Source organism: Pezoporus wallicus, unplaced genomic scaffold, assembly GCF_028554395.1.
Source record: "Pezoporus wallicus isolate ANWC-B61680 ecotype Strahan unplaced genomic scaffold, APGP_CSIRO_Pwel_v1 contig_1438, whole genome shotgun sequence".
NCBI lineage: Eukaryota > Metazoa > Chordata > Aves > Psittaciformes > Psittacidae > Pezoporus > Pezoporus wallicus.
Window position 1 is genome coordinate 1,560,544 of NW_026638681.1, and position 25,512 is coordinate 1,586,055.

General features: G+C 35.6%; 1 protein-coding gene across 1 annotated transcript in view; it reads left to right on the plus strand.

The window, feature by feature from the left end:
• Window positions 1-25,512, plus strand: part of CFAP47 (cilia and flagella associated protein 47) — a 291,654-nt gene that overhangs the window by 89,463 nt on the left and 176,679 nt on the right. Inside the window, exons 36-39 of the mRNA XM_057411837.1 lie at window positions 9,067-9,164; window positions 9,440-9,556; window positions 20,551-20,685; window positions 21,193-21,305. Coding sequence (XP_057267820.1) covers window positions 9,067-9,164; window positions 9,440-9,556; window positions 20,551-20,685; window positions 21,193-21,305 — 463 coding nt within the window. The remainder of the gene's footprint in view (window positions 1-9,066; window positions 9,165-9,439; window positions 9,557-20,550; window positions 20,686-21,192; window positions 21,306-25,512) is intronic.

Below are 25,512 nucleotides of genomic sequence, written 5' to 3' on the forward strand. Positions count from 1 at the left end.
CTAGGCATAAAGGGTGAAGCATGGTGAACCTTCTTTCTTCTTTCCATTAACTATCTCAGGAGGGAAGTGCTAACAGTAATCACTTTCTCTTTGGTTTCCTGTTTATAGTCACATGCAGTTGTTAGTATTTATGCTTATAGTGGTGTGTTTGAGAGCTAGCTGTTCAGAATTTTTAGAATAATTTTTGTATTGCCTTTATTCTAATGCCATTTAGGAAAATAATGGAGACCAAGGTACCAGATGATTATAAATCTTGCCCTGCTTGCATGGTCAGTTTGACACCTCATGATTGTTTAAGATAGGCAAAATGACCTATTCTGTTTAAGACTGACCTAGGCAGTTCTGGTGTTCAAATGTAATAGAACTTTTCAACCATTAGTAATTATTAATTCTATATCTTTGTATTATTTCTGTCTTTTGCTTCTTGACTCTAACTTCGTTGTCTCTTTCAGCATTAACTTTGGATGGATAGTTGACACTAAGAAAAAGCAGTCTGATGATGGTCGGGCAAGGACTCCAGAATGGTTCATAAGCCACACATGAAAAAAATTGTCTAACGTCATTTTTGTCTTGAGTGATTTCTGAGCTGTCTGAATTATGGATAACCTATTTGCATATAATCTTCCACAAGTCTCATTCGGTCATATTCTCTGCCTTGCAAATGCTTTGAATATCCCTTTGTTTTTCTCATTTTAGTGTGCAGAAGAAATTTATACTAGATATTCTTAAATGGGTTGAATAATTCTGCTGCTAACATATACCCCCTGCATCCAATAGAAATAGATTTCTAGCTGTCAAGTCATAGTTTGGGTCTGATTTTATGATTAACTCAGGGAGCTTCCTGAGCTAAAGTAACATGCTCTACAGTAAGTAGGTGTATTTGCAATGTATTGTTTTCTTACTTACTGTGTCTAATGCCTGCTTTAGTGGAGCTGTCTTGCAATCAATTGCACGTACTCTGCTCTGCTTGGTGTTATCCAGGTCCTGTGTATAGAGATAACAATTTGCAGAGAGAGTGGCTACCTTAAAGATAAAATTTTGTGGCCAGTCTTGTAGCTCACCATAAATGCCACATGGATATATTCCTCAGCTCTACTGTCCATTCTCTTTATCGTAGGCTATAGTAATATGTAGATGATTAGGCACAGCAAGCCTTGTTCTGGCCTGTGGGGACTCAGCAGATCTAGTGGACACTTCTGTGCAAAATCCTCCAAATATCTTGGTCCAGGTGAAATATCTACTGATGGTGCTTTTTAAACAGCCAGTTATTGAAGGTGTAGTTTTAGGTGCCAAGAGTACGTTATCATATTAAAGTATTAAAGTAAGTTTTTTTAAAAAAATGGGGTTTCATGTGGTTATCAGCAATTGTTAAGTATTTTTTTTCCAGTTACTTATTTTTAAATGGTCCCCAAATTTAGCACCCAAAAAGGACAAGTTAATTACAATATTGGGGTTCTCAGTACTAATAATTAATTCTATTAAGGCATGCTAATAGGACAGACAACTCAGGAAGTTAGTGTATCCATATGTGCATACCTGTTTGCAGATGAGACTCTGAGTCACAGGTAAAGATGAATTTTGTGGTTACTGCCAAGGAATGTTTATCTGCATTAGAGTTCTCCCTTACAATTTCAGTTAATTATGTTTTTCTGCTTTCAGAGAAGTACAAGAGTGGAATGAGAAAGCAGAGATTATATATGCTTTCTGTCTGTAGGGAATTAGATACTGCCTCGCTATATTGACTTGCATATAGCTTTTTTGGTTCATGCATAGTATATTCTGTTTGCTAGGGGGCACACAGAAATACCTCGGTGTATGCACATAAGCAAACCCTCTTCTTTTGCTTCTATTTCCATTTATCTGAAAACCCTACATTATTGAGCATTGCTAAAGATACGACGATTAAAAAAAAAGGGAAAATTCTGAAAAATTATGAAATTCATAGTCATTTAATAGAATGAAAGTTCTTAACTGAGTGATCTTATCCTGTTCTGTTCCACAATGACTTGCCTCAGTATGTCTTTGAATCCTCTGTTCTATCATTTCCTTTCCTTACTTTTTTGCCTTTACTGCCTCAGAATGAATTGATGTCTGCTACTGTGCCGTTCCCTCAGAAGAAAGAGTGGGATAGAGAATCTGATTACAGAGGACAGAAAAGGCTGGGGTTCTTAATGAGTTCTTCACCTTGGCCTTTATTGATGAGACTATCACTGAGCAACCCTAGGCCCTCAAGATGAATGGGACTCTGGAGCAAGAAGGACTTTAGCCTAGGTAGAGGAGGATTAGATTAGGGAGCATTTAAATCAGACAAACACATGTCCATGGGACCAGATGGGTTACACCAAAAGATGTGAGGGAGCTAGCCAATGTTATTGCAAGGCCACGCTCAGTAATCCTAGAAAGGTCAGGACAACTCGGGGGAAGGTTGGAAATTACAAGAAGTGAGAGAGAGATAACCCCCCACCCCCAGCAAACAACAGTGATGCACAATGCAATTGCTCACCACCAGATGCCTGGCCTGTGCCAGAGCAGCAAATGGCCCCTTCTGACCAACTCCTCCCAGTTTCTATACTGAGGGTGATGTTCTGTGGTATGGAAATACCTCTTTGGCTATTTTCAGGTCAGCTGTCCTGGCTGTGCTCCCCCCAAGTTCTTGTGCCCCTCCTTACTGGCAGAGCATGGGAAATTGAAAAGTCCTTGACTTAGAGTAAGGACTACATAGCAACAATTAAAACATCGATGTGTTACCAAGCATTGTTCTCGGACTTCAGCCAAAACACAACACTGTACCAGCTACTAGGAAGAAAATTAACTCTTGTACCAGCTGAAAACAGGACAAGCTTCTTCCAGCTCAAGCTAATCTGTTTGGTGATCCATTCCTACTAAAAAAATGAAGATCTATCCAGGCCACATTTCTCAGTCTTTCCTGTGCTACCTAAGCTACTTAAAGTGAAATGTGACAATGAGCAAGCCGGAGTTTCTGCAGTGCAGAGAGGCTTTAAATATACATCTTTATTACTTCCTTCTGAAGTTGAAGATACCTGTCATTCATCAGTGCTCTTGCAAGAATTAAGATCTCAATATCATAGAGAGAACATTAGCAAGGAGTTTACTACCTCCACATCTTCTGCCCTTACTACTACTACATAGTAAGCGTTTCAAAAGCCTGACATATGTTTTGGGAAGCACCCTTATAATATGTCTTAATGACCGTAAAATGGAAAGCAGTGTTGAAACTTGAGACCAAATGCTGTAAAATTGCAAAATGCAATTTTGCCTATTTTGCTAAGGCCTTAATTATACATGAAATATGAGATTCAGTGCCCAATTAAAGTATTATATGGGCAATAGTAATGATAAGAGGGGAAGCATGAATTGAGTGTAATAAATTTTAAGTTTACCTTCTACCATGTCTTCATATTTCTTTTTTTCGACATTTCTCTCTGAAAAACTAACTACCAATAGCATGAAGAAAAAAAAGAATAAAAGAGGGGTCAGGAAAAAAAAAGTATCTGGAGTTTTGGAATGCCGTAATTCAAAACGTGTAAAAGTAGAAGGAGGAGTCCTATATTAAAAAGATTCAAAGAGTTCATATTTGAAACCCGCCTAAAAAGATCTTTCAAAAGAAGAAAATAAAGTCCAAAATCTTAGGGCTACATATAATTGCGTACATATTTGTGTGTATGAATATTGTGGTTTAAGCCCAGCCGGTAACTCAGAACCATGCAGCTGCTCACACACTCCTGATTCTGTCTTTCCCTCCATTCCCAGAATCATGGGGAGGAGAATTGAAAGAATGTAAATCCCAGAGGTTGAGATAAGAATAGTCCAGTAACTAAGGTATAATACAAAACTTCTGCTACTACCACCAATAATAGTAGTGGTAATGGAAATAACAAAGGAAGAGAATATAAAACTAAAGAGGGAAGGAAATTAAAAAAAACTAATAAACACAAGTGATGCACAATACATTTGCTCACCACCCACTGACCAATCCCCGGCCCGACCTGAGCAGTGACCTGGGCCTTCTGGGCCCCAGTTTATGTACTGGGCATGATGTGCTGTGGTATGGAATATCCTTTTGGCTAGTTTGGTCAGGTGTCCTGTATGCTTCCTCTCAGCTTCCTGTACCCTCTTCACTGGCAGAGTGTGAGAGACTGAAAAGGCATTGATCAGGGTAAGCATTACATAGCAACAACTAAAGCATTGGTGTGTTATCAGCATTGTTCTCAGACTAAAGCTGAAACACAGCACTGCACCAGCTACTAAGAAGGAGAAAAATAACTGTTACAGCTGAATCCAGGACACATATACATATATGTGTGTATGTGTGTGTGTGTGTGTGTAGACAGATATGCTTATAAGTAAAAATGTATATGTGTATATACATATATGCTGACCCTCAAAAAAGAGGGTCCTTATTACATAAATAAGAATAATCAGGTGAATATTTAGGAAGAAATTTTGTTTCCTTACTTGCAATACATTTTGAGATTCCTAGACAGCTATTCTAATTTCAGCTAAACAAGGCACTTTGCACTGTTTGTATACTAATTGGAATAAATAAGCTTTCTGATTGTGTAATTACTGCTACTTCTGCAGTGCATGCCAAATGTGTAGATTGAGTATGGTATAGCTGTGGATTTAGTAATACAACTTCAGATATTTTGTGAGGAGAAAAGATATTTCAGACTCATTGATTGAAAAAGGTTCTGGTAATTCATTGTAAGGATCAAACAGTGAATTTCATTGACAACAGTATTTAACTTTTTTTTTTTAACTAAATCAGATAATGTGAGTTCGCAGTATTCATTCAGAAGCCGGGTATGCTGTAATGAATTGTTGTGATTTATTGTATTTTAAATCAAAGTGATCTATCAGTGAAATGCCATGATAAAAAAAGTGTCAAAGGTGAGATGTTAGCCGAGAAGCTTTTACTACAATTCAGTGATTTTAAAACTTGTTCTCTACAAATACAAGCTTTCTCTTGAAAAGAAACAAAATGGAGACTGATAAAAGTAACACCATTCTTATGTGATGCATAAAACCTAAGGAATTTTTCAATTTAAGATATTATTTAGGATAAAATTTGGCATAAATAAAAAAGAATTGCATAGATAGCGAAAGGCTGTTGAAAAATTTTATGAGCAGCAGAAAGATAAATGTTCATGCCTCAAGGTAAATACCTCTGCAACAGATGGGATAAAATGAAACATATTCCCAGTGTATCCGTTTTTCTGTCACTGCCCCATGTGGTGCTTCTTGAACTTTTCTGCTTAGAATTATGAATTGACAGTGGTATTAAATTTATCTGTCCCTGATCATTCAGCGGTTCTTAAAAGAATAATTATCAGTTTTGTTGAGCAAGTGGTGTAGCATCCTGCCTGAAGTAGGAACTGTAATTTGCCTGCAAGTCTCTAATAAAAGGCTTCTTGTTTTCCATGTTAAGATAAATGTAGCCTCACATGCTGTATGCGCTGAAGGTAGATACATTATAATTCTGTTTATCCTAAATACATTTTAGAAAAAACATAATAGCCTTTTTCAAAAAATATTCAAAGGCATATTTCTTCTCATCTTTCTCATGATCTGTATTGTATACTCCAGTACCATAATTTTAAACCTTGTCCTACTTCTAATGTGAGCACTTACAGAAAAGTTTATTGCAACATATTTCTTTTGTAAATGTTTGTGTTATTCAGTACCAGATGTAAGCTATTGAAACACAGCTATAGGCATTATTGTAGCTATAGATTAGTTCCACCTCCAGAGATTTTCAGATCCCAGAATAGGAAGTTGTTATACAATATTATAAACCATTATTACTGCAGTAATTTACATTAAAAAGGACATACTGTGACAGTTTAAAGGTCTGTCTAGCTCAGTATTCAACCTGCAATAGATGTTTAAAGATGAGTAACAGTGCAAACATATGGCTATACTTTCTTTATACATAATCTTTGACTTCCTGATTTGAGATTCAAGACGACTTGAGATGGGGATGGTATTTCTTAAAGTTTGTGGTAGATTTTTGTTCTGTGAATTCATTTAATTGTATTTTGAACCTGTGCAAACTTTTTACGTTACACCCAACCGAAGCAGTAAGTTTAAAATCTATATAGTAGGTAAAATATTTTGAGCTGGCTGCTTAATGCTGTAATTTGATACTTCCTATACTGACAAATTTTTGTGTTTTGCTGAGCTATTTAAAAATGTCTGGTTCCCATTCTCAGTGGCATGCCTACTTATGTAGACTGTTGTCATATAACTATTCAATTGTTACTTTTAGTAACATAGTCTAATTTATGTATTTCATACTCTTGATCATTAAATGTCATTCAAGATTTTTTGTGAATGCATTAGCTTTATTTAGAAAGTCTTACAGAATTCAGCCTATTTCTATGTTTTTTCCTCAGTAATTCAGAATTTAAAAAAAAAAAGTGGCTATATAACAGAATTTATTATCTCTGAAGATAGCTGTTGTGCCTCCTTAGACATATATCAGTTGACTTTGCAACTGACAGCAAGATTTAACTTTTTATTGCTCGTGAAAAAAGTAGAACAGCTGCACAAGAAATAGAATCATAGAATAGTTGGGGTTGGAAAGGACCTTAAGATCATCTAGTTCCAACCACAGTACTTTCTTTAAAGATTTCCTGCTGTTCTTATTTTTTTACATAAAATAACTCTTACACTTAGTAAATTAAACCAAATTTGATTCTTTAACAGGTTTAACACTTTGTATAAGACAATTTTGATCTTTCTGGATAGTCTTCTTATCCACATAATATTAAGACACCATACTTCTGTGTTACAATGTTTTTTTCCTTTTCTATTGGTATTTTTCTGTAAAGATTAATGGTGATTTTTTCATGGTAATTTTTTTCCACAGCGAAAGTAAATATGGTGTGTGTGGCGGAAGAGCTGTTTAGATTTACTGTTTTTTGGGGAGGGCTAAACTGTGTTCTACTAGAGAGAATACATTTGGCTGTCTATGTAGTATAAGACTGTATAATTTCTTTTCAGAACTGCTTTTCAGAAAAGGAGCCAAACAGTTTAAAGGATTTCATTTTCACTGTTAGCTGTTTTCCAGTTGCAGTGTATTTTGGATTTGTGTCCTGGCTTTTGGACAATAACTTGCTTGGGTACATCAGCCTGGCTGATGTCTGGAAGTACTTAGGAGTGTATAAGGTTACCTTAAGAAATTTAATAACTTTCAGTATACAGCAGCCTACTTTCTTAGTCAGTGTGGTTTTGATAGTTGTTTTTCGTAGGCCATATAACATACCCCAAAATAGTTTTAAGTTGAAAATCCTTAATAACACTGATTGAAGTGTTACATCTAAGGCATAGTGTCATCTAATTTGTAAAGAGCAAGTTTTACCATTCTTCAATATCCAAATGCATAAAGAATTTACCCCTTTCTCTTTCTTGAACTTTCATTTCGGTTACTGTATTCTTTCCAGAAAGGTAGAGGCTTTTAAAACACGCATATTTTGTGTTCCTACTTACATGTGTTGGGTCTTGTAGAATGAAGCTGTTAAAAAGGACAGACTTGTAATAAGGATCTGAAATGTGTAACCTGTTGAAACACTTTATGCCTCCATTCTTTTGAATTATTTCTGTGTCAACTAGTGGTATTTCCAAATTCTTCTTTTGCTAATGACGATAGTGGGCTGTTCTGAAGACTGTTATATTGTTATGATAACAGTTCAGTGTTACAAACATTTTTTATCTTTTAATGGTAGCAATTTTGGAAGAAAAGAACATTTCTTTTTATTATTACATTAAGACTATGTATTTATAATTTGTAGGACATTTTTGATCATCTCAGATTCTGTAACATATAGGCTTGTTTGGTTTCTTTTTTTTTTTTTTTTTTCAATTTAGGAAGCTTCAGACTTGGTTAACAATGCACTCTCTGGATGTATAGTGAATATAGTGAAATAAAACCTGTATAATTTGTCCTATATGAGCAAGCATGATCCCAGTCTATCTGAAAAACCTTGTCAGTGGCTGAAGTCCAAAGGGTTCCCTAGTTTGGGAGCTTGGACCTGAGACAGTAATAAAAGCAAAGGAAATTGAGCAATAAGTATGTTTGCAATAGTAATTGGAAGAAAACGACAAATAACATGAGAGAAGACATGACTCAGCATTTGAATATTTGTGAGAAGATTGCTGTCCTTAAAAAAAGATCAGCTTCTGCGTGTTCATGCTTCACAGAGTGCATATTATCTGGAGAACAAAGTACTGATAAATTGGTATAGACAGTGATTTAAAACATTGAGTTGTTGGTATGTCAAGAACTTTTTTTAGAGATTACCTAAGGCTGAGATTTTTCACATTACTGTATTCTTCCTATAGTTTAATATGATGCTTAAGAACACAGGTCTGTTGTCTAAGTGCCATGTTAAATATTTAAGATATAGAATGCTTTAAATAAGAAATACTAAGAAATAATCTCTATTTACTTTTTTAATAAGTTTTATTTTAAATAAAAACAGTAGAAATATAAAAAAATAATCTAACCTTCTGAGGCATAGGCTTTTGGAACACAATTGTAGAAGTAGTGATATATGCTGCAGGAACTGAGCTGTGAGCTTTCATTTGTATTGCATTTGTGACAAATAAATTAATATGACCTTAAAGTAAATCAAGAACCTTTTCCTTCTTATGTGCTTAAACATTGCAACTTTAAAGGATTCATGCATATTTTTGTGAGTTTCAGTAGCCCTACAAATGTTATACCTATAAAAATAATTTACATGTTTAGGTTCCTAATCTGTGAGGTTTAGTTTACCTGCTTTCTCTTCCCTTGTGATAACTCTTCCATGCTGCATCAGAGTGTATGATTAATAGTTAATATTCTAGGTGAGATATTTCATGTTTTCAGCAATGGCTCTGGAAGAGAATAATGCCTGGGAAGTTCTACATGTGAATGGATGTTTCTTTTTTCTATTCTTTCCTCTACTCAGTCATTTCAAATTGTCATAATATCTACCTAGAATAAAATTAAGCGTCCCGTGGGAGAAGAGTCTAATTCACCTTGCTCTGTTTTTAAATCAGGTGAAGTACCACCAATGAGATGGATAGTAAATTTTGACCGAGATCTTCTAGATAGTCTGGTATTAGCAGCACAGCTGGCAGCTTATTGTCCATATTTGGTAAGGACTTTTCTTAATATTGTGCAATTTTTATACAATTTATAAATGTAAGTGGGTTTATTCAGGCCTTATTTTCCTTTGGAACTGTTTGCATATGTGGTTTTTAAAAAGAAAAAAAACAACACCAAATTTTAGCAAGTCTAGTGGTTATTTCAGTATCAATTTTTTAAATTTTAGTTCAAAATTTAGATTTTGTGGGTTGTTGAAAGACTGAAAATACAAATACAGTAATTTTCCTAGTGGAAAATCAAGAGTTTGATTTCTGTCTTCTCTAGATTGCTACTCACTTTGTAAGGATGTATACTAAGCCAAGAACTCCTGAACAGTTTCTGCACAACTCTTTGATACTTGTGGATGCTATGCAGGCTATCAGTCTGGCTATAGACATAAAGGTAAATGATTTTGTACTAGCAGTTCTTATATACTTTTTTTTTTCCTTCACTTTTGTGATAGTAATATTGTACATGAAATTAAGGTGAGGTTTTAGCAAAGCAGTTTTGTTTCATGATGTGCTCCTGTATGATGGAAATGAAAATACTACTTCATATAAATACACTTAATTATAAGCAATTTCCAGAATTCCTTGCTTTGTAGAATCATATATACACAACTAGCTGAACATTATGATTAATTCAGTTCAGATTATAGCATCATCAATCACACAACAAAAACTTCAGTGGAATTTATTATTAACATTCCAGGGCAATTTAGACAAAATATATTTAAGAAAAACATCATGCACTTAAACTTGAAAAGGAGTGGTAAAAAAACCCATGACTGTCTGGTGACACTAATGAAGATACATGAAGGTTTGATGCACACAGAAGTCTGTAGCTTTAGACTGCTGGTGAGAGTAACACTGTAAGTTGTCAGCTTCTGACATCCCATTTTGGGATGATGTTGTTAATATTAGCTTCTTGTTCAATCTAGGATCCATTTAGAATCATTTTTATATGTTTAATAATGTGCTTTACATCTCTTTTTTTCATTAGCCTAGAGCTCCAAATTTTCTATATACAATGCCTTTTACATATGTTAGTGTCGTGGTTTAAACCCAGTCAGGCAACTCGTTCACTCACCTCCCCCCCCTTCTTGCCCTCCCCGTACTCCCGGAGGGACGGAGAGGAGAATTGAAAAGAATGCAACTCACATGGGTTGAGATAAGAACAGTTTAGTAACTAAGGTATAACACAGATCACTACTGATACCACCAATAGTAATAATAATGATATAATGATGGCTTTACTATGGCAGGCTAAACCAAGAAAATCCACAGTTTTGCATACTTGTGACTGACAGGAAACATAAAAAGATAATCTAGGTAAAACCATCAGAATGAAGTCATATTTTGCATCAGAAGCTGGATGTCAGATACGCGAAAGTAGTTAACCACATTAAAGGTGGAAGCAGAACTCCAGGATATTCTGTTTAATTAAATTTGTGTGTTTTAAGACTACAGCATCTAAAATGCTACAATGTTATTAGTTCAGCACATTTTTTGAGGTATTGGTGTTTTTATAGATGGGAAAGTTCATCTCCGTACAGAATAGGAATTTAAATCTATATAATCTATTAACATCAAAGAAAGGAAGAGATCTTGGATCTTTGAGGTCTGTATTTTAATTCTAGCTAAGGCATGTTCTACAACAAAATACTGGGGAAAGTCGAAAAAAAAAGAGAAGGTAGAGGGTACTTTTTACATAGATTTATTGTAATTCATATATGCTTTTCAAAGACTATTGTAGAAATTTCACAAGCTTCTTCAGCATTAAACACAGCAAAATACATGAATTCTGTTGCTAATTTAGGATTTTTCTGATAGTCTTGTCTGTTAAATTTAGCAAGCTAAAATAGTCCAACAGTATTGGCAAAGTTCTTGATTATAAGGCAATCACTGCTTCTGAACTTTCAAGGAAGCTTTGCAGTAATTAATACAAGGATGGTGGTGACAGCACAGGCTGAGACACATGTTAGGTCTGGAATAGATGGCACTTTCAATCCCTTAAAAAATCTAAGCTTCTACAGTAATAAGTTTAACAGTCTGGAAGACTTCAGCTGCAAGTTTTAAATTCTACTTCTAACAAAGTTCAGGGCTTTTAAATTCTTTTAAGGATTAAGGTGTAGGCTTAAGATGGAGTACTTTAGGCAAGAAATTCTTTGTTTCCACTTTCTAATCATGATTGACAGCTCAAGCCAGGGGTGTTAATGATGTCTTTCTATGTATTTTTTCTTTGTGTTTGATATTTTTAAGTTTGAAATGCTTTGATTTGAAGAAGATCTGACTGAAAGCCCCCTGAAAAATACCACAAGATGAGATGGTGGATAACAGTGATATGGAAGGAATGTATGTGACAAGGATAGATTGGGAGAGAAGATGCAGTGATTGGGTGTAGAGCATAGAGGAACTCAATTTGCTACTGATTTAAAACTGGGGCCAACAATACCGACATTTATATTTGGGATGAACTAAAAGGGAGGATATTTTCAAACAGCCTATAGAAAATCTTGTGAGTAAAGTCAGAAAGTGTTAATAAACTAAACATGAATGTGGCTGTTTTGTTGAAATGGAGGGAGGAATTCAGCATTGTTGTGGAGTAGGAAGCAGTGAAACTGGGCAATAACACAGCCACATGAGTAAGAAAGAGGGGTAGATGGCAACCCCAAGACTTGAGTCTGAAATGAAGGAGAGAAAGAAGATGCTGTCAGCAGCCAATAGAGAAGAAAGAAATGCAGCAACAGAGAAATTTTTTAATTTCCAGTGTATGGAAGAATTTTTCCTTGAGGAAGTCTACAGATTGTTGTATGCCCTTAGAAAGCTAATTTCCTGGCTGTCACTTAATGCTTTAGTCGTATTTTCATTGTAGTCATCTGTGAAGATGATTAACACTTTTATGTCTGCAGTTTCTTGCATTTTAATAAGGAGCTATTAGTTTGGTAAATATGGCAACTTCTTGATAAAACTAAGGAAACGGATTTCTTTCTTAATTCTTAGTTACTTGAATAAAATTTATATGACCCTGCAAATACACAGATAGAACTCTGCATCTGTCTATCCACCAATCTATAAACTAAATGCAAATACCTTGGTTTGCCTGAGATAGAAATTTAATATTGTGGTGTTCTTAAATTCAGAAATAGAAGAGGAAAAAAAAATCACTCTTATTTGTTAGAGTAGCAATTATCTTCTCATACATATCTTCCTAGGGTATCCTGAAAACAAAACTTGGAGGACTGAATCTTCCTAAGCATTCTTATAAAAGTGAATGCAACAAATATTTACTTTGATCTCTACGCTTGATAAATAAGGGCATTAGATAAAGCACATTTGTCTGGAATTCAGCTCAATTGATAATATTGTGCAAACCATCCAATATTGTCCCACACAACCTCCTTGTCTCTAAAATAGAGAGACATTGATTTCACAGGTGGACCAGTCAAGGGATAAAGAGCTGGCTGGATGGTCACATTCAGAGTTGTAGTCAATTGCTCAGTGACCAGGTGGACACCAGTGATGAATGGTGTCGCTCAGGGGTCCATATAGGGTCTAGTATTGTCTCTGTTGGGGACATGGACAGTGGGATTGAGTGCACCCTCAGCAAGTTGGCAGTGACACCAGGCTGAGTGGTGTGGTTGATCCTCTAGAAGGAAGGGATGCCATCCAGAGGGACCTAAACAGGGTTGAGAGGTGAGCCAGTGCAAACTTCATGAAGTTCAACAAGGCTGAGTGCAAGGTCCTGCACCTGGGTCAGGGCAATCACAAACATGGATTCGAAGAATTCTCCTACCCTGTGGAGAAAAAATTGTGGGTACTGATGGATGAAAAACTAAACATGAACTGGCAGTGTGGGCTCACAGCCCAGAAAGTCAACTGCATACTGTGCTGCATCAGAAGTATGACTAGCAGGTCGAGGAAGGGGATTTTCCTCCTGTACTCTGATCTTTAAAGACCCTACCTAGAGTACTGTGTCCAGCTCAAGGGCCCCCAGCACAAGAAGGATATGGACCTGATCAAGTGAGTCCAGAGCAGGCTACAAAGATAATCAGGGGGCTTGAACACCTCTCCTTTGAAGACAGAGTAAGAGTTGAGGTTGTTCGGCCTGAAGAAAAGAAAGCTCTATGGAGACTTTATAGCTGCCTTGCAGTAATTAAAGGGGCCCACAGAAAAAATGGACTCTTTATCACAGAATGTAGCGATAGGACAAAGCTTAACAGTTTTAAACTGAAAGAGGGTCAATTTAAATGAGATATTTTTAAGAAATTCTTCACTATGAGGGTGGTGAGACACTGGCACAGGTTGCCCAGAGAAGCTGTGGCTGCCCCATCACTGGAAGTGTTCAAGGGCAGGTTGGATGAAGCTTTGAGCAACCTGGTCTAGTGGGAGGTGTCCCTGCACTTGGCAGGTGTGTTGGAACTGAATGAACTTTATGGTCCCTTCCAACCCAAGCCATTCTGTGACTTTATTTTGTGATAGTGTTTTCACTGGCATGAGATCTATGGAAACATGAATTGCAACAGGCAAGTGATCTGTTTAGCAATGTCTGTTTTTAGACTCACCTAGGTTATCCTTGTAGGCACCCCATAAACCTGTTCTGGAAATAAAAGAAAAGGAAATGTATGCTTTTTATTTCCATCAGAGTGGCTGAAAATTAGTTGGACCAGATAAGAGTCTCACCTGGGGTATATCTAAAGAGAAACTGGATATGCATGGCATAGATGAAGTCTCTTAAAAAGGATATTCATATGTGTATTCATTAGAAAGATATTAAAATATAGACTTTTAAGCTTTATTTAGACACCAAAATGACTACTTGATCTTTTATCCAGACTTGCTGACTGTTCTATCCTCACATTGACTTCCAGCTTATTGAAAACTTTGCTACTGCACTTATATAAGCAAAGCCTATATAAACTTAGGAACCATCTTTTGCTCACACACACTGTTGTTTCCTGTATGTTTACCTTTTAAGTTCAATGTTTAAGCCTGACCACACCCAGTCAGGTAATTCGTTCGCTCACTTCCCCCCCCCTTTCTTGCCCTCCCCCTGCTCTCGGAGGGACGGAGAGGAGAATCAAAAGAATGCAACTCCCACGGGTTGAGATAAGAACAGTTTAGTAACTAAGGTATAACACAGATCACTACTGCTACCACCAATGATAATAATGATAAAGGAAATAACAAGGGAACAGAATACAACACCTCACCACACCGCTGACCGATAACTCGCCCCCCAAGCCCGACCAAGCTCCGACCGATACCTCCTCCAACCCTGCAGTCTCCCAGCCCTTCCGGCTAACTCCCAGTTACATCCTGGGCATGACGTGCTGTGGTATGGAATACCTCTTTGGTCAGTTTGGGTCAATGCCAAACCAAAACATCCTTGTTATCAGCTCTGTTCCCGAGCTGAAAGTCAAAACACTACACTACACTAGCTACCAAGAAGGAGAAAAAATGACTGCTACTGCTGAACCCAGGACACCAATCTGGAAATAACTAATGAAGATTAGATGTATAGTTTTCTGTTTCTGAAATTTAATATAGTATTTTTATTACCTTCTGTTTGTTTAATAGTTTTGCCATAATTTTCAATGGTCATTTGCAATTGTTGGTTTAAATTAGTTACCTAGGTAACATGGCCACTGATTCCAAGCATTTTCTATTTCCCATTTTTTTGTGGCCTGTTAGCTGTTCTTTGGCATAGGATGTCTGTTTTCATCATTGATTTGCAGTGGGGAAAGCCCTCTTGCATGATTTTTGCATCTATTGAATAGTTTGCTTTGTTACATTATTTAAGTAATAATTACATGTTCAGAAAAGCAAAGTGTTATTGCCACAAGAAGTGGTTCAGTGATCTGTTCCTTCCTGATATCTTTTAATAAAGTTTTTCTCTCTTCTATCTGTCAGAACTTTGGCTTATAGTTACTATGATTATTTCAAATTTAAATCACCTTTTTTTTTTCCAGCTAGGTGGATTAATATTTGTTTTTAATATATTCTATTCTAATATCAATCCACTACACTGCTATGCTAATAAAACAGAACTGTCAGCATTCTGTAAATATCATGAAATGTCTTAGATGCGGCTAATGCCATTTATTTTGTGCATTAAGTTATAAATCTATTTTCATAAAATTAAGAGCCATTTACTTGTAAGCAGTTACAACCTGTTTTCTGAGGAGTAGTACCAGCAATACTAAAGACCAGATTTTAATAATATACAAGTGATTAAAACCATGGAGATTTGCTTATGGAATTAATATCACAGACCTGATGGTTTTATAAAAGTCAAATAACTTTCTTTTTGTAATAGAACTAATTTACCAGCCCTTGAATTTTTTGTCCATTTTTATATAGTCCTAACTTGATGTTTAGCATTTGAAGTGCAATAATTAGTCCAGTTTCTTGGCTTCAGCATTTTCTTTAACTAAGCAACATTAAAGCACAAATGAAAAGCTACCAAGCAAGCACAAAACTCTTTAAATGTGAGAGGCCTTTTCATATTTTGAAAAATTCTGTCATGGGAGAAGGTGGCTCCACTAGATTTTCAATTTTTTTGCCTTTGATGCTCTTTTTCCTCCCAAAATTATGTCAGAATGCAGCTTTTGTTACTGAAGAAAACCTTTGCCAGTTGCCAATCCATCAGTCATCAAGAAGCAGCTGTTTGAGGGTGGAGCTATTTGTACTTGTGGTCTGTGATGCATCATTTTTCTTTCTTAGAGTCTTAAGACTTAAATCTCAGCTACTTTTTATGGTCCTATGTTTCAGGCAATAGATTTCAGCTAATACTGCATTTTAATAACCTTAAAAGAGAAAGAAAGTGCGACAAGCAATTTCTAATTAAAACAAATTAATAAACTGTTAATGACAGGCTTATTTCTGTATATAAAGAATGAAACAGGGAAGAATTTAAAATGATGACAGAGAGGTGTTCAACAATAATAAATAAATCCTTAAGCCACTAATTTCCAGAAGCTGACAAATTACGTCAATGTAAAGACTGCTTTATGTTTGCCCACCTTCCTTTATTCTTTTCTCAAGCAACTGCTGTATTGGCAGAAGCAAAATGATGGGATACTGAGCCTCTGATATTCCATGGAGATCAGTAGCATTTAGATCTTGTGGATCGTTGTTCACTATCATTACAACTGCTTTTCTATTCTAACAAGGGACATTAATGAAGCTGTTTTTAGCTATAGCTGCAGAAGGAACTAACTAGAGGAACAAGGCCTTTCCACAAAATTTGAAGATAGACTGGCTGTTGAGTTCTGTCCTTTGGGATGTACATTTACTTTTTCACAAGGTGTTTTATTGCATCTTGAGCATTTATTAATTAGGAAGTTGAATAGGCTGGTTTGTAGAGGCGCTGCAATGTAGTATAAATCTTTAACTTGGAAATAAAAATTAGCTCAGGTAGTTAAGATGATAGATATATCTGCACTAAAGGTAGTCCAGAGGAGGCCAAAAAGTTTTCTCCCCTTTTCAGACCATATGGCTAAGAAATGTGATGTCTTTTCCCAAGCTCTTTTTAATATTTGGGTCACAGCGTAACTGCAGTTATCCAAAATCTTCTGATAATGAGATTGAAATTTTCACTTTTGCTTCAAGGTTCCTAATGAGAATCCACATTCTAGACTAGTTCTTCCCATGGAGTTGCTTTATTGAGCTGACTGTTTTACCCTTATGATCTCCCACTGATTTTATGTTTTTTTTTTTTATTGCTAGAATTTTCTGTTCTTCGAAATGACAAAAAAAGGATCTGCTAAGTAATTATCGATTTTTTTTTTTTTTTTTTTTTATATAGTCCTTGAGAATTATACATGGAAAAGAAAGAAAAAAATAACTTTAAATCATATTTGTATAGTTAATCATAGTTTAGGAACACTTAATTAAGTCATATTTTTTCCGGATGTTTCAGGAATCTGGATATTTATTCTTCATTTTATCTTCTTAATACTGAAGAGGAAAATATAATCTGTACAAAAATTTTACTGGATTAAGAAAATTACTACACATTTTGGTTATAATCTAAGTGTGTAGCATTTTTTTTCCATTCAGTAAAATGCAGAATTGGCTCATGTAGAAGCAGACATATACAAAGGTGGAATATTAACTAATGCAAATAATATTTCTACATAGACTCACATCAGTGAGCAGGTGACTGACTAAATAGCTGCTTTGCTTTCATTATCCTACTGTTTTAGAAATAATAATCATTCCCTTGATTAATCTGCTGGAGAGCATTGAGGTTCTGTAATAGATAGTTCATTATGAAAATTGCCTCATAAGACTCAATTAAAAAAAAGATTCGAACCAGTTTTTTCCTCTAAAGCTCCATTTAGGCAATAAACATCATCTCATGTTGAGGACAAAAATATAGTTGGTCATAAAATATTGTGGGTCTGGAAGCGTTGTCCTGTGAAAACTTGGTATAATGTAGTTCATAGAAGAAATATTAATGTATAGGGATATCTGTTATTCTCAGAGATCCCTGGAAATTTTTGTAGTATTCATAATAAATATCAAAATGAGTCTTTACTGACAAAGTAAGAAAAGAAAATTAAGCTGATAAACTTTATCCTTATAGTTTTAAGAGGTTTTGGTCCTGAAAATGTATGGCGGTAAGAAAATTTACCCACGAACACAATGTATTTTTATCTAGAGAGAGAACTTTTTTGTGAAATATTTTTAAAACTTTGCTCTTTTTATAGGAATGGTTGTAACAAAAACCTGTGCTCCTTATTCAAGATACTTCAATTAATGTCACATTTAATTAGATGGACTGCATTTATTTACTTTTATTTTTTTTTTAATAAATCTGACTTAATCAAAAGTATCACATTACCATTTTTATTGCATTTTTACCTTACCCAGAAAAGATAACCAAGGCTTCCCCTGGAGTATCATATTCTCTCTCCATGCTACCACAGCTAGAGCCATCTAGCAAATTTCAGTTAGAATTGCTCTATTCTCCTGAGGGATCTCATAGAATCACTGTACACTCTTCTACTGCGAGTTTTTGCTTCATATCTAATAAGTTCAAGGCTTGCAGGTTTCTTGGGTTGTTACAAGGCCTTCTCTATAAAGGTCTGCTTGAGGGAAGTATGTGCACGCAGAAAAGCAGGGAAATTGTATACTGGGTTTATTGATAGCTTGCTAGCCTTGAATCAGCAAATATGCTTGTGCTTACAGTGCACACAAGAGTTTTTTGTATACATGGAAGATATATTTATGCAGCTGTCGTTGATGAGACTATTGCTCATCTGAAGAGATTTGTATGTTGTTACCAACTCGTGATTTTCTGGTGCACAGTGTGGGCTAATGTGCCTGGGAGATGTTATTACTTGCAGTAGTTTTTGGAGGATGAATGAGGGTGAACATTGAGAGCACACTGTTAATTCCATGCAACTCTTGATTTCCCTTTTTGCTTAAAAGCTACAGATGTTTTTCTAGATCTTTTTCCATTGATAAGTCTGCCATGTACATGCTTATGAGGCAGACTGAGATCCATATAGTATGCATGTTTCTAAATTCAACTGGTGGTGTAAATAAAACCTGGTGCAAATAAAGCTCTTTCAGATAAACAAAAAGGCTTGCCATTTAAGATAGTTTCGTTTAATTTTGCCTTTTTTTCCCTGTTTGTTAGGACAGTGAAAAATAGTGTTGTCCTCCTACGTATGCTTGTACTCCAAAAGAATGTAGTATCATTTGATACTTGTTTGTTCATGTCCATAGAAATAGATGCAAAACTTCAATAGTTGCTGAATAGAGAAAGCTTTTTCTTTATTGCTAAAGTGTTTGTATATGAAATATCTAATAGCAGTTGCTGAGTTCCTAGTGATTTAAAGAAACAAGTAATAAGCTACTTTTCATAAGAGAAAGTCTTGGGATTTAAAAGTGTCTCGTACCTATTTTCTTGCTGTCTTAAATGACCCTGGAGATCTGAAAGACATTGACTTTATATATATGCAATGCTTCTAAAAATGTACAGGTCAATATTAAAATTAAAAAGAATGTGCTCAATCTGCTCTTTGAATGGTTTGTAGCTGCAAAATCATGATATGATGAAACCATTCAGAAGGAAGCTTTATTCTAGAGTGGTGGTATGAGATTGACTGTAGTTATGTACAACTCATCCAAGCTGCTTAGAGAGGGTGACAGTGACAATCAGCAACAACCCAATAGATCTGGGTGTTTTTTTCGCTTGAGAGCTAGGCAAAAATTTCCATGTAAGGTGAGGGGATTTAGAATGGTAATCACTTTCTAGGCATTAGGCAAAGGAGGGTCTTTTTCAAAATACTGCTGTAGTGAATGACTCTTAGTTATGTAAGGGATCCAAATAAAATGTCTTCAATGAAAAAAAGCACCTTTTAATGGGATGACATGTGGCAGTTTAATGAAGTGGTTTGCTGCTTAAATCTGCTCCCAAGTGTGTGTATTTTTCAGTATGACTTCATATTTAATTCAGGAGAGAAATTAACTGCAGTTGTAAATTTTATTTAGTATTATAAACAACTTCATTATAATACTCTTTATTATATATTATAAAGTTGCTAATCAATAAGTTTTAAAAACATACTTTAATTTTTGATTTAGGAAGTACAGCATCTTGTTTATTTAAATCTGTAGATAGATCTTTCCTGCCTGTGTTTTTGGGAAACCACTCACATCATTAAGTTCCTTTACTGTTTGATTAGTTTTCTGAAAAGTTCATGTATTTGATGGAAAAGTTTCTACCTCTCTCTTTTCAATGACTTACCAGAATTGCTGAGTAATAAGGCTTTGACAAGTTTCACAGTTGCCATTTATATTTGTTTCTGTAAAGCAAATATTTAAGATGCAGTAATACTTGATAACTTTTGTAAAGCAATTTGTTATGTCAATAAAAATAACTATATAATTGTTAGTTGGATAGTGATAATGTCTTCATAAACAGTTGCAAAAATATACAAAGATGTACTTGGGATGGTATTTTGCAGAGTAAACCAAAAGATTTTAAAAGTGGTGTTGTTTTTTTTTTTAAAAGATAATAAATACAAATGTTTTTCCAGTCAGTGAATTTTACTTGCTTTTTCGTTATGCTTCATTTTTGTAAAAGGAACCTCTGTTTCTGCTGAACTGTGGGGAAAAAAAATGTGGTTTTAATTTTTATCCTAGGTTTATTACCAGAGCATGTTAGTGGTCTTCAAGAATGAGCTTTTTTTGTGCACTGCCAAGATTCATATTCATCTTAGCTATGTGCCTAATTCAGTTATTAAAAGTTAGATGGAAAATATTTGTGTAATAAGAATTACCATAACTTTTTGGGTTTCACCTTCATATCTCTAAACTGTACAGGTAAAATTTAAACAGTATGTCTGGTTATTTTTCCTTTTTTCTTTCCAATATTAGGCCAGTGACATCTGTGATCCAAACCCAGTCATGATGCTTATTCTATGTGTCTACCTATATGAAAGTCTCCCTCACTACTTACCCAAGAACACTATAGAATTTACAGGTGCTCTCCATGCAACAGTTATTAAACAGGTACTAATACCACTGAATTTAGATTCGTAGCAGTACAAGGCCAAAGCATTGTATGTATATCTGTGTTTATATTATGTATATACTGCAACAATGAATCAATGGATTTCATGTCATTTGACTACTAAATGTAGAAGATGGAAGTATGCATCTTCTTTTTTAACCTCCTCAGGCTTGGGATACTGAATTCTGTTGCTGTTTTTTACCTTTGCTTGTAAACACAATAAAAATCTACAAATCTAACAAATCTGAGGTAAAAGACAGAGAGGAATAAAGATTAACAGGCATAGGAGTGTAGTGTATACTGCAAAAAGAGTACCCAGAAAAACTGAGGTTGGATAGTCTGTGGGAAGCCCATGCTTCTTTAGAAGAAAAATTATCTACCTAAATATTTGAAGTACTTTCTTATTTTGTGAAATCCTTAGTCTGTATTTTGGAACTTAGCTGCAGAATACACCTTTTATACTTGAAAAATTGAGTAAAAATAGGCTGATGTTGTTGTTGTGATAGGTGCGTCTGAAAAACCCAAGCCGTAAAACTTTGGTGTACAACGCTATTCTTGTTGGAAGAGATGCCAATGATTTCTCATTACCTAAAGGGAACACTGTCACCATTGCCCCTAAGTAAGTAATGTTTTGGGCTTTTTTTGTCATTAACAAGTCTAGCATTATGGAAATATAAACTACTAATTTAATACTGGTGGAACACTAGAAATGTGTTCAACTACAAATGGCAAAATTAGTCAATATAAAGATCAGGCTTTTTTCCTAAACCCAGAACAAGTCCAGAGTATTTTTTCAGTGGGACATTTGCATTTTAGCTCAATAGATGGCTTTAAGAGCAGAATACAAACTTTCAGATCATTAGAGGAGTAATCTGTGTCCAAAACATATTTTTGTTGCAATGTGTATTGAGAGCTTTAATTTTCAGTTTGAATCAGCTATTCTTTTGTTGCCCAATTAAAGCTGAGTTATCTGCTCTGAACTTGATTCACAGTTTTTTACATTAATGCATTATGGAAGCATGAGCAGGTAAAACTTCTTTCTTCTAAGATTTCAGTTTTTTTTCTTAATGGCTAGGAATTTAAGAGCCCATGACATAGGTTTTATAATCTTGCTAGACTGCTGCTTTTTGCCTCCATCCTTTCTCCCCACAGAGTTGGAAACTCTTGCATTTCTGAAAGCAATTTTGGAGAGATTTAATTTTGGCAAAACACTAGGTTGTTAACATTTTTGGTATCATAAATACTCATGGTATATTGCCATCTTTTTCTTTTTGTTCACTAATTATGCTTTTCTCTTTCTTTGTGCTTTATGTCTTTATGACTGCATACAGGAAGTTCAGTAATCCCCATTTAACCAGAGAGGACAAGATTAGCAGTTACTCTGTCTGTCAGTTAAGAGTTTTTAAGTTTAGGCTGCAAGTCTATTTAAGGTACTCCTTTGCAGATAAAATGGATTAGAGATTGTCTAGGAAAGGAAAACACATGTCAACATTTGTATGAAAATATCCTGTGAAGAAGAAAAAAATCAAATATATATTGTCAAATTCCAGAATACACAACATAAATATAGTGCACTTTAAGGATGATTAATATTTCAAATGACATGCAAAAGGGAAAACAAGTAATGTTATATTGATTTGATTTCCATTTCTGCTGCAAATACTTCAAATGAAAATTAACATAAAAATGTAATCCTTGTAAATATCATGTTTCTCTGAAAGGTTGTAAGCAACCATTGTTGTTTTTCACTTCACCTTTAAAAACACCCCGATAAACCAAGACACAAGTAAATGTGAAAAACGTTGTCACTGAGCTACTTGGCATAATATATAGCAACAAACATGTGAAAAAATGCAATAGAAATAAAAGCTTGTGGAAATGCCAGTCATCTGCTGGTGACTTATGCAGAGTTTATCATAATCAGAGTCACAGAGTCAGCTAGGTTGGAAGAGACCTTTAAGATCATCAAATAACCTTACTTGTAGTCTTGGTCACTAAGCGAAAAATAGGTTCTTTGTACTTAATAGCTTTCTTAATATTCTGATGGATGTGTTTGAGAATTCCAGTGTGGGGGTGGGAGTCTTGTAGGTGTTTTATATTATTTCATAATCTCACAGGTGGGTTTGGAAATGATAGTAATGTGAGTAATAAACTAACACAGTTGTAACTGATTATGTGTAGGCTTATTGCTATTAGTGCAAAATGGTAGAGGATTTGTAGGAGAGAATGTTCTGCTTTCTTTGGAAAGAATGCTTTCAGAGAAACTCAGAGATAGCAGGTAGGCTTGTAACAGACTTCTTGAAAAAAAAATATATGTGGCCTAAATAAAAAGCAAGGGAGAATTTTCAGTATATTCAGTAAGACATTTGATGGGAGTGTATTAGTAAAGCCTATCAGAGTTGTTTTTTTTTTTTTATGATAATGACTATGATCTGTTTAGGAATAAGATAGTTAGAAATAAGCCCTTCACATTAAAGTTCTTTGTTCTAGTTTTTGAAGTAAATAATCCATAAATATGGGATTGAAGGCAGATTAATTAATGTGTTAAAAATCGCTAAAATCGCTAAAATGTAGGAAAACCTACTTGCTGTATCAGAGAACATTTCTACATTGAAAGCTGGAGGTATATGTTGAAACTTTCCGAGTATCTGTAATGGTTCAGAAAACATATAAGGTAGGTAACCCTACATTCTTATTCCCCTGAATTGAAACTGTTCCTTATGAATTTATGAATATTATGTTTAAATATGGATATGCCTTCACCACTAGTTTGTCCTTCACTGCAAGCTAGCTTGATTCTAGCCAGCCTTTTTATCTCTGAAATGACAGGTCCTTTAGATAAACTAATAAAGACAAAGCAGTTAAAAATAGCAGCTATTGCCTACTGAAGGCCTGCTGTAGAGCTTCAGTCAATTTGTAATGCTTGCTTTACCAAAGTGTCAGGGTAAAAGGTCAAGGCAAATATTAGCAGTTCAGAGAACCTTTACTCATGAGTGTTCAGGCAATTACAGCTGAAAAGAACTATAGTCTTGTTAGGGAGGCTAAAGAAACTGAAACTTGTCAGTCTTCTGGTTGGAGAGCTGGAAGACTTTTAGAAAGACGTTATGCATAGAGATGTGTCTGTAATTATCTGCCAAATTCCTATATTTAGAAGTAACTATAATTGGATTTGAGATGACTGTGGGTCATTGTAATCACTTATGAGGAGTAAGCGTGACTGACTAATCCTGTTGGACCTGCTGTGTGAGCATGTTTGGCCTGGATGATTCTGCAGATGAAGGCCCATTCTGAAAAAGCTGCATTTACTCTCTGGGAGATACGAATTGCAAGAAACTGATAAGCTAAACAGATCAGGGAAAAAATTGAGAAGAAAGGCAAAGGGTAATGAAGAGGAGTTACTTAAATAATTAGGAAGCAGTGTGCAGCATAAAATATTTTAAAGTAACGGTAACAAAGTGATAGAAATATGTAGTATATTTCTATCTGTATTTTCAAAGAAGCATGACAATGCATTCCGTGGTCCAATACTAGCTGGAGAAGCTCATAAATGGCTGTGGTGGGTTAAATGTGGCAGCTACCAGACGCTTATCTAGACACTCTCTTACTCTGTCTCCTCCACAGAATGGGAGATAAAAAAATGCTAAAAAGGTTTTTGAGTTGAGAAAGTTGGGGACACTGCTCACCAGTGACCATCACGGGAAAACCAGGCTCGACTTAGGTGAAATTGTTTTAAATTTCAGTTAAAATGGACTTTTGTAGTAGGAAACAAAGATAAAAATTAAGACATCACCTCATGTATTCCCCACCCTTTTCGCCCAAACTGGACTTCACTCTTTCATTCCTGAGTCCTCTACCTTCTCCCCTTGCCATCCTGAATGGCACAGGGTATAAGGATGAGCAAAGGGCTTCAGCCACTTTGTAACAGTTCCTCTCTGCTTCTCCTTCCTCCTCACGCTTTTCTCCTGCTCTGTGAGTCCTGCCATGGGCTGTAGTGTTTCAGGAAAAAATTTGCTCTAGCATGAGTATCCATGGATCACAGTTACTTCAGGAAATGTTTAACTGCTCTGGCATGGGGCCCTCCATGGATTGCAGCATGGGTGTCTGCTCCAGTGTAGTCCTCTCCACGTTACAGGGAATTATCTGCTCTGGCAGCTGGAGGACTCTCCCTCTACTTTTCTGACCTTGATGCTCCCACTGCTGGTTCTTACTGTTTTTCCTCACTCCTCTGCCCTTCTGATGTTTTTGCCCTTAAATACGCTTTCACAGAGATGCTACCAGCTTGGCTGATGGGCTCTTCTGGATCCATTATGGCACCAGCCAGAACCATTTGTGTCCTGCACAGGGCAGCTCCCCATCTCTTCTCACAGAGGCTGCCTCTACAGCCACTTGCTACCAAAACCTTGCCACCTATGCTCCATATCTGTCAAGAATGAATATTTTATATCAATTGGTCAAGATGAAACTGGCTTTAATCCTAAGCAGCTGAACATCAGGAAAATCTTCCAGAGACTATACTGTCATTCTGCTCTGGCTTTCGGGATGCATCAGAGCATTCTCAGTGTAGCTGAGTGTCATACCTTGCATATGATGTAATTAATCTTTCATCTGAGATTCCCACTCTGCAGGACACTGCACTATGTTATCAACTTGCAGTTCACAACAGTAATAGCATAAAGGTGTCTAAGCTGTCTTATGTGTAGACATGCATATAAGTTACTCAGTCTGGGTATCTTAACAAGAGAAGTGAGGAAAATTACTTGATCAGTATTTAAAAGTGCCTTTCTGGGAAAGGGACCTGTTTAACTGCAAACAATATACAGCAAAAC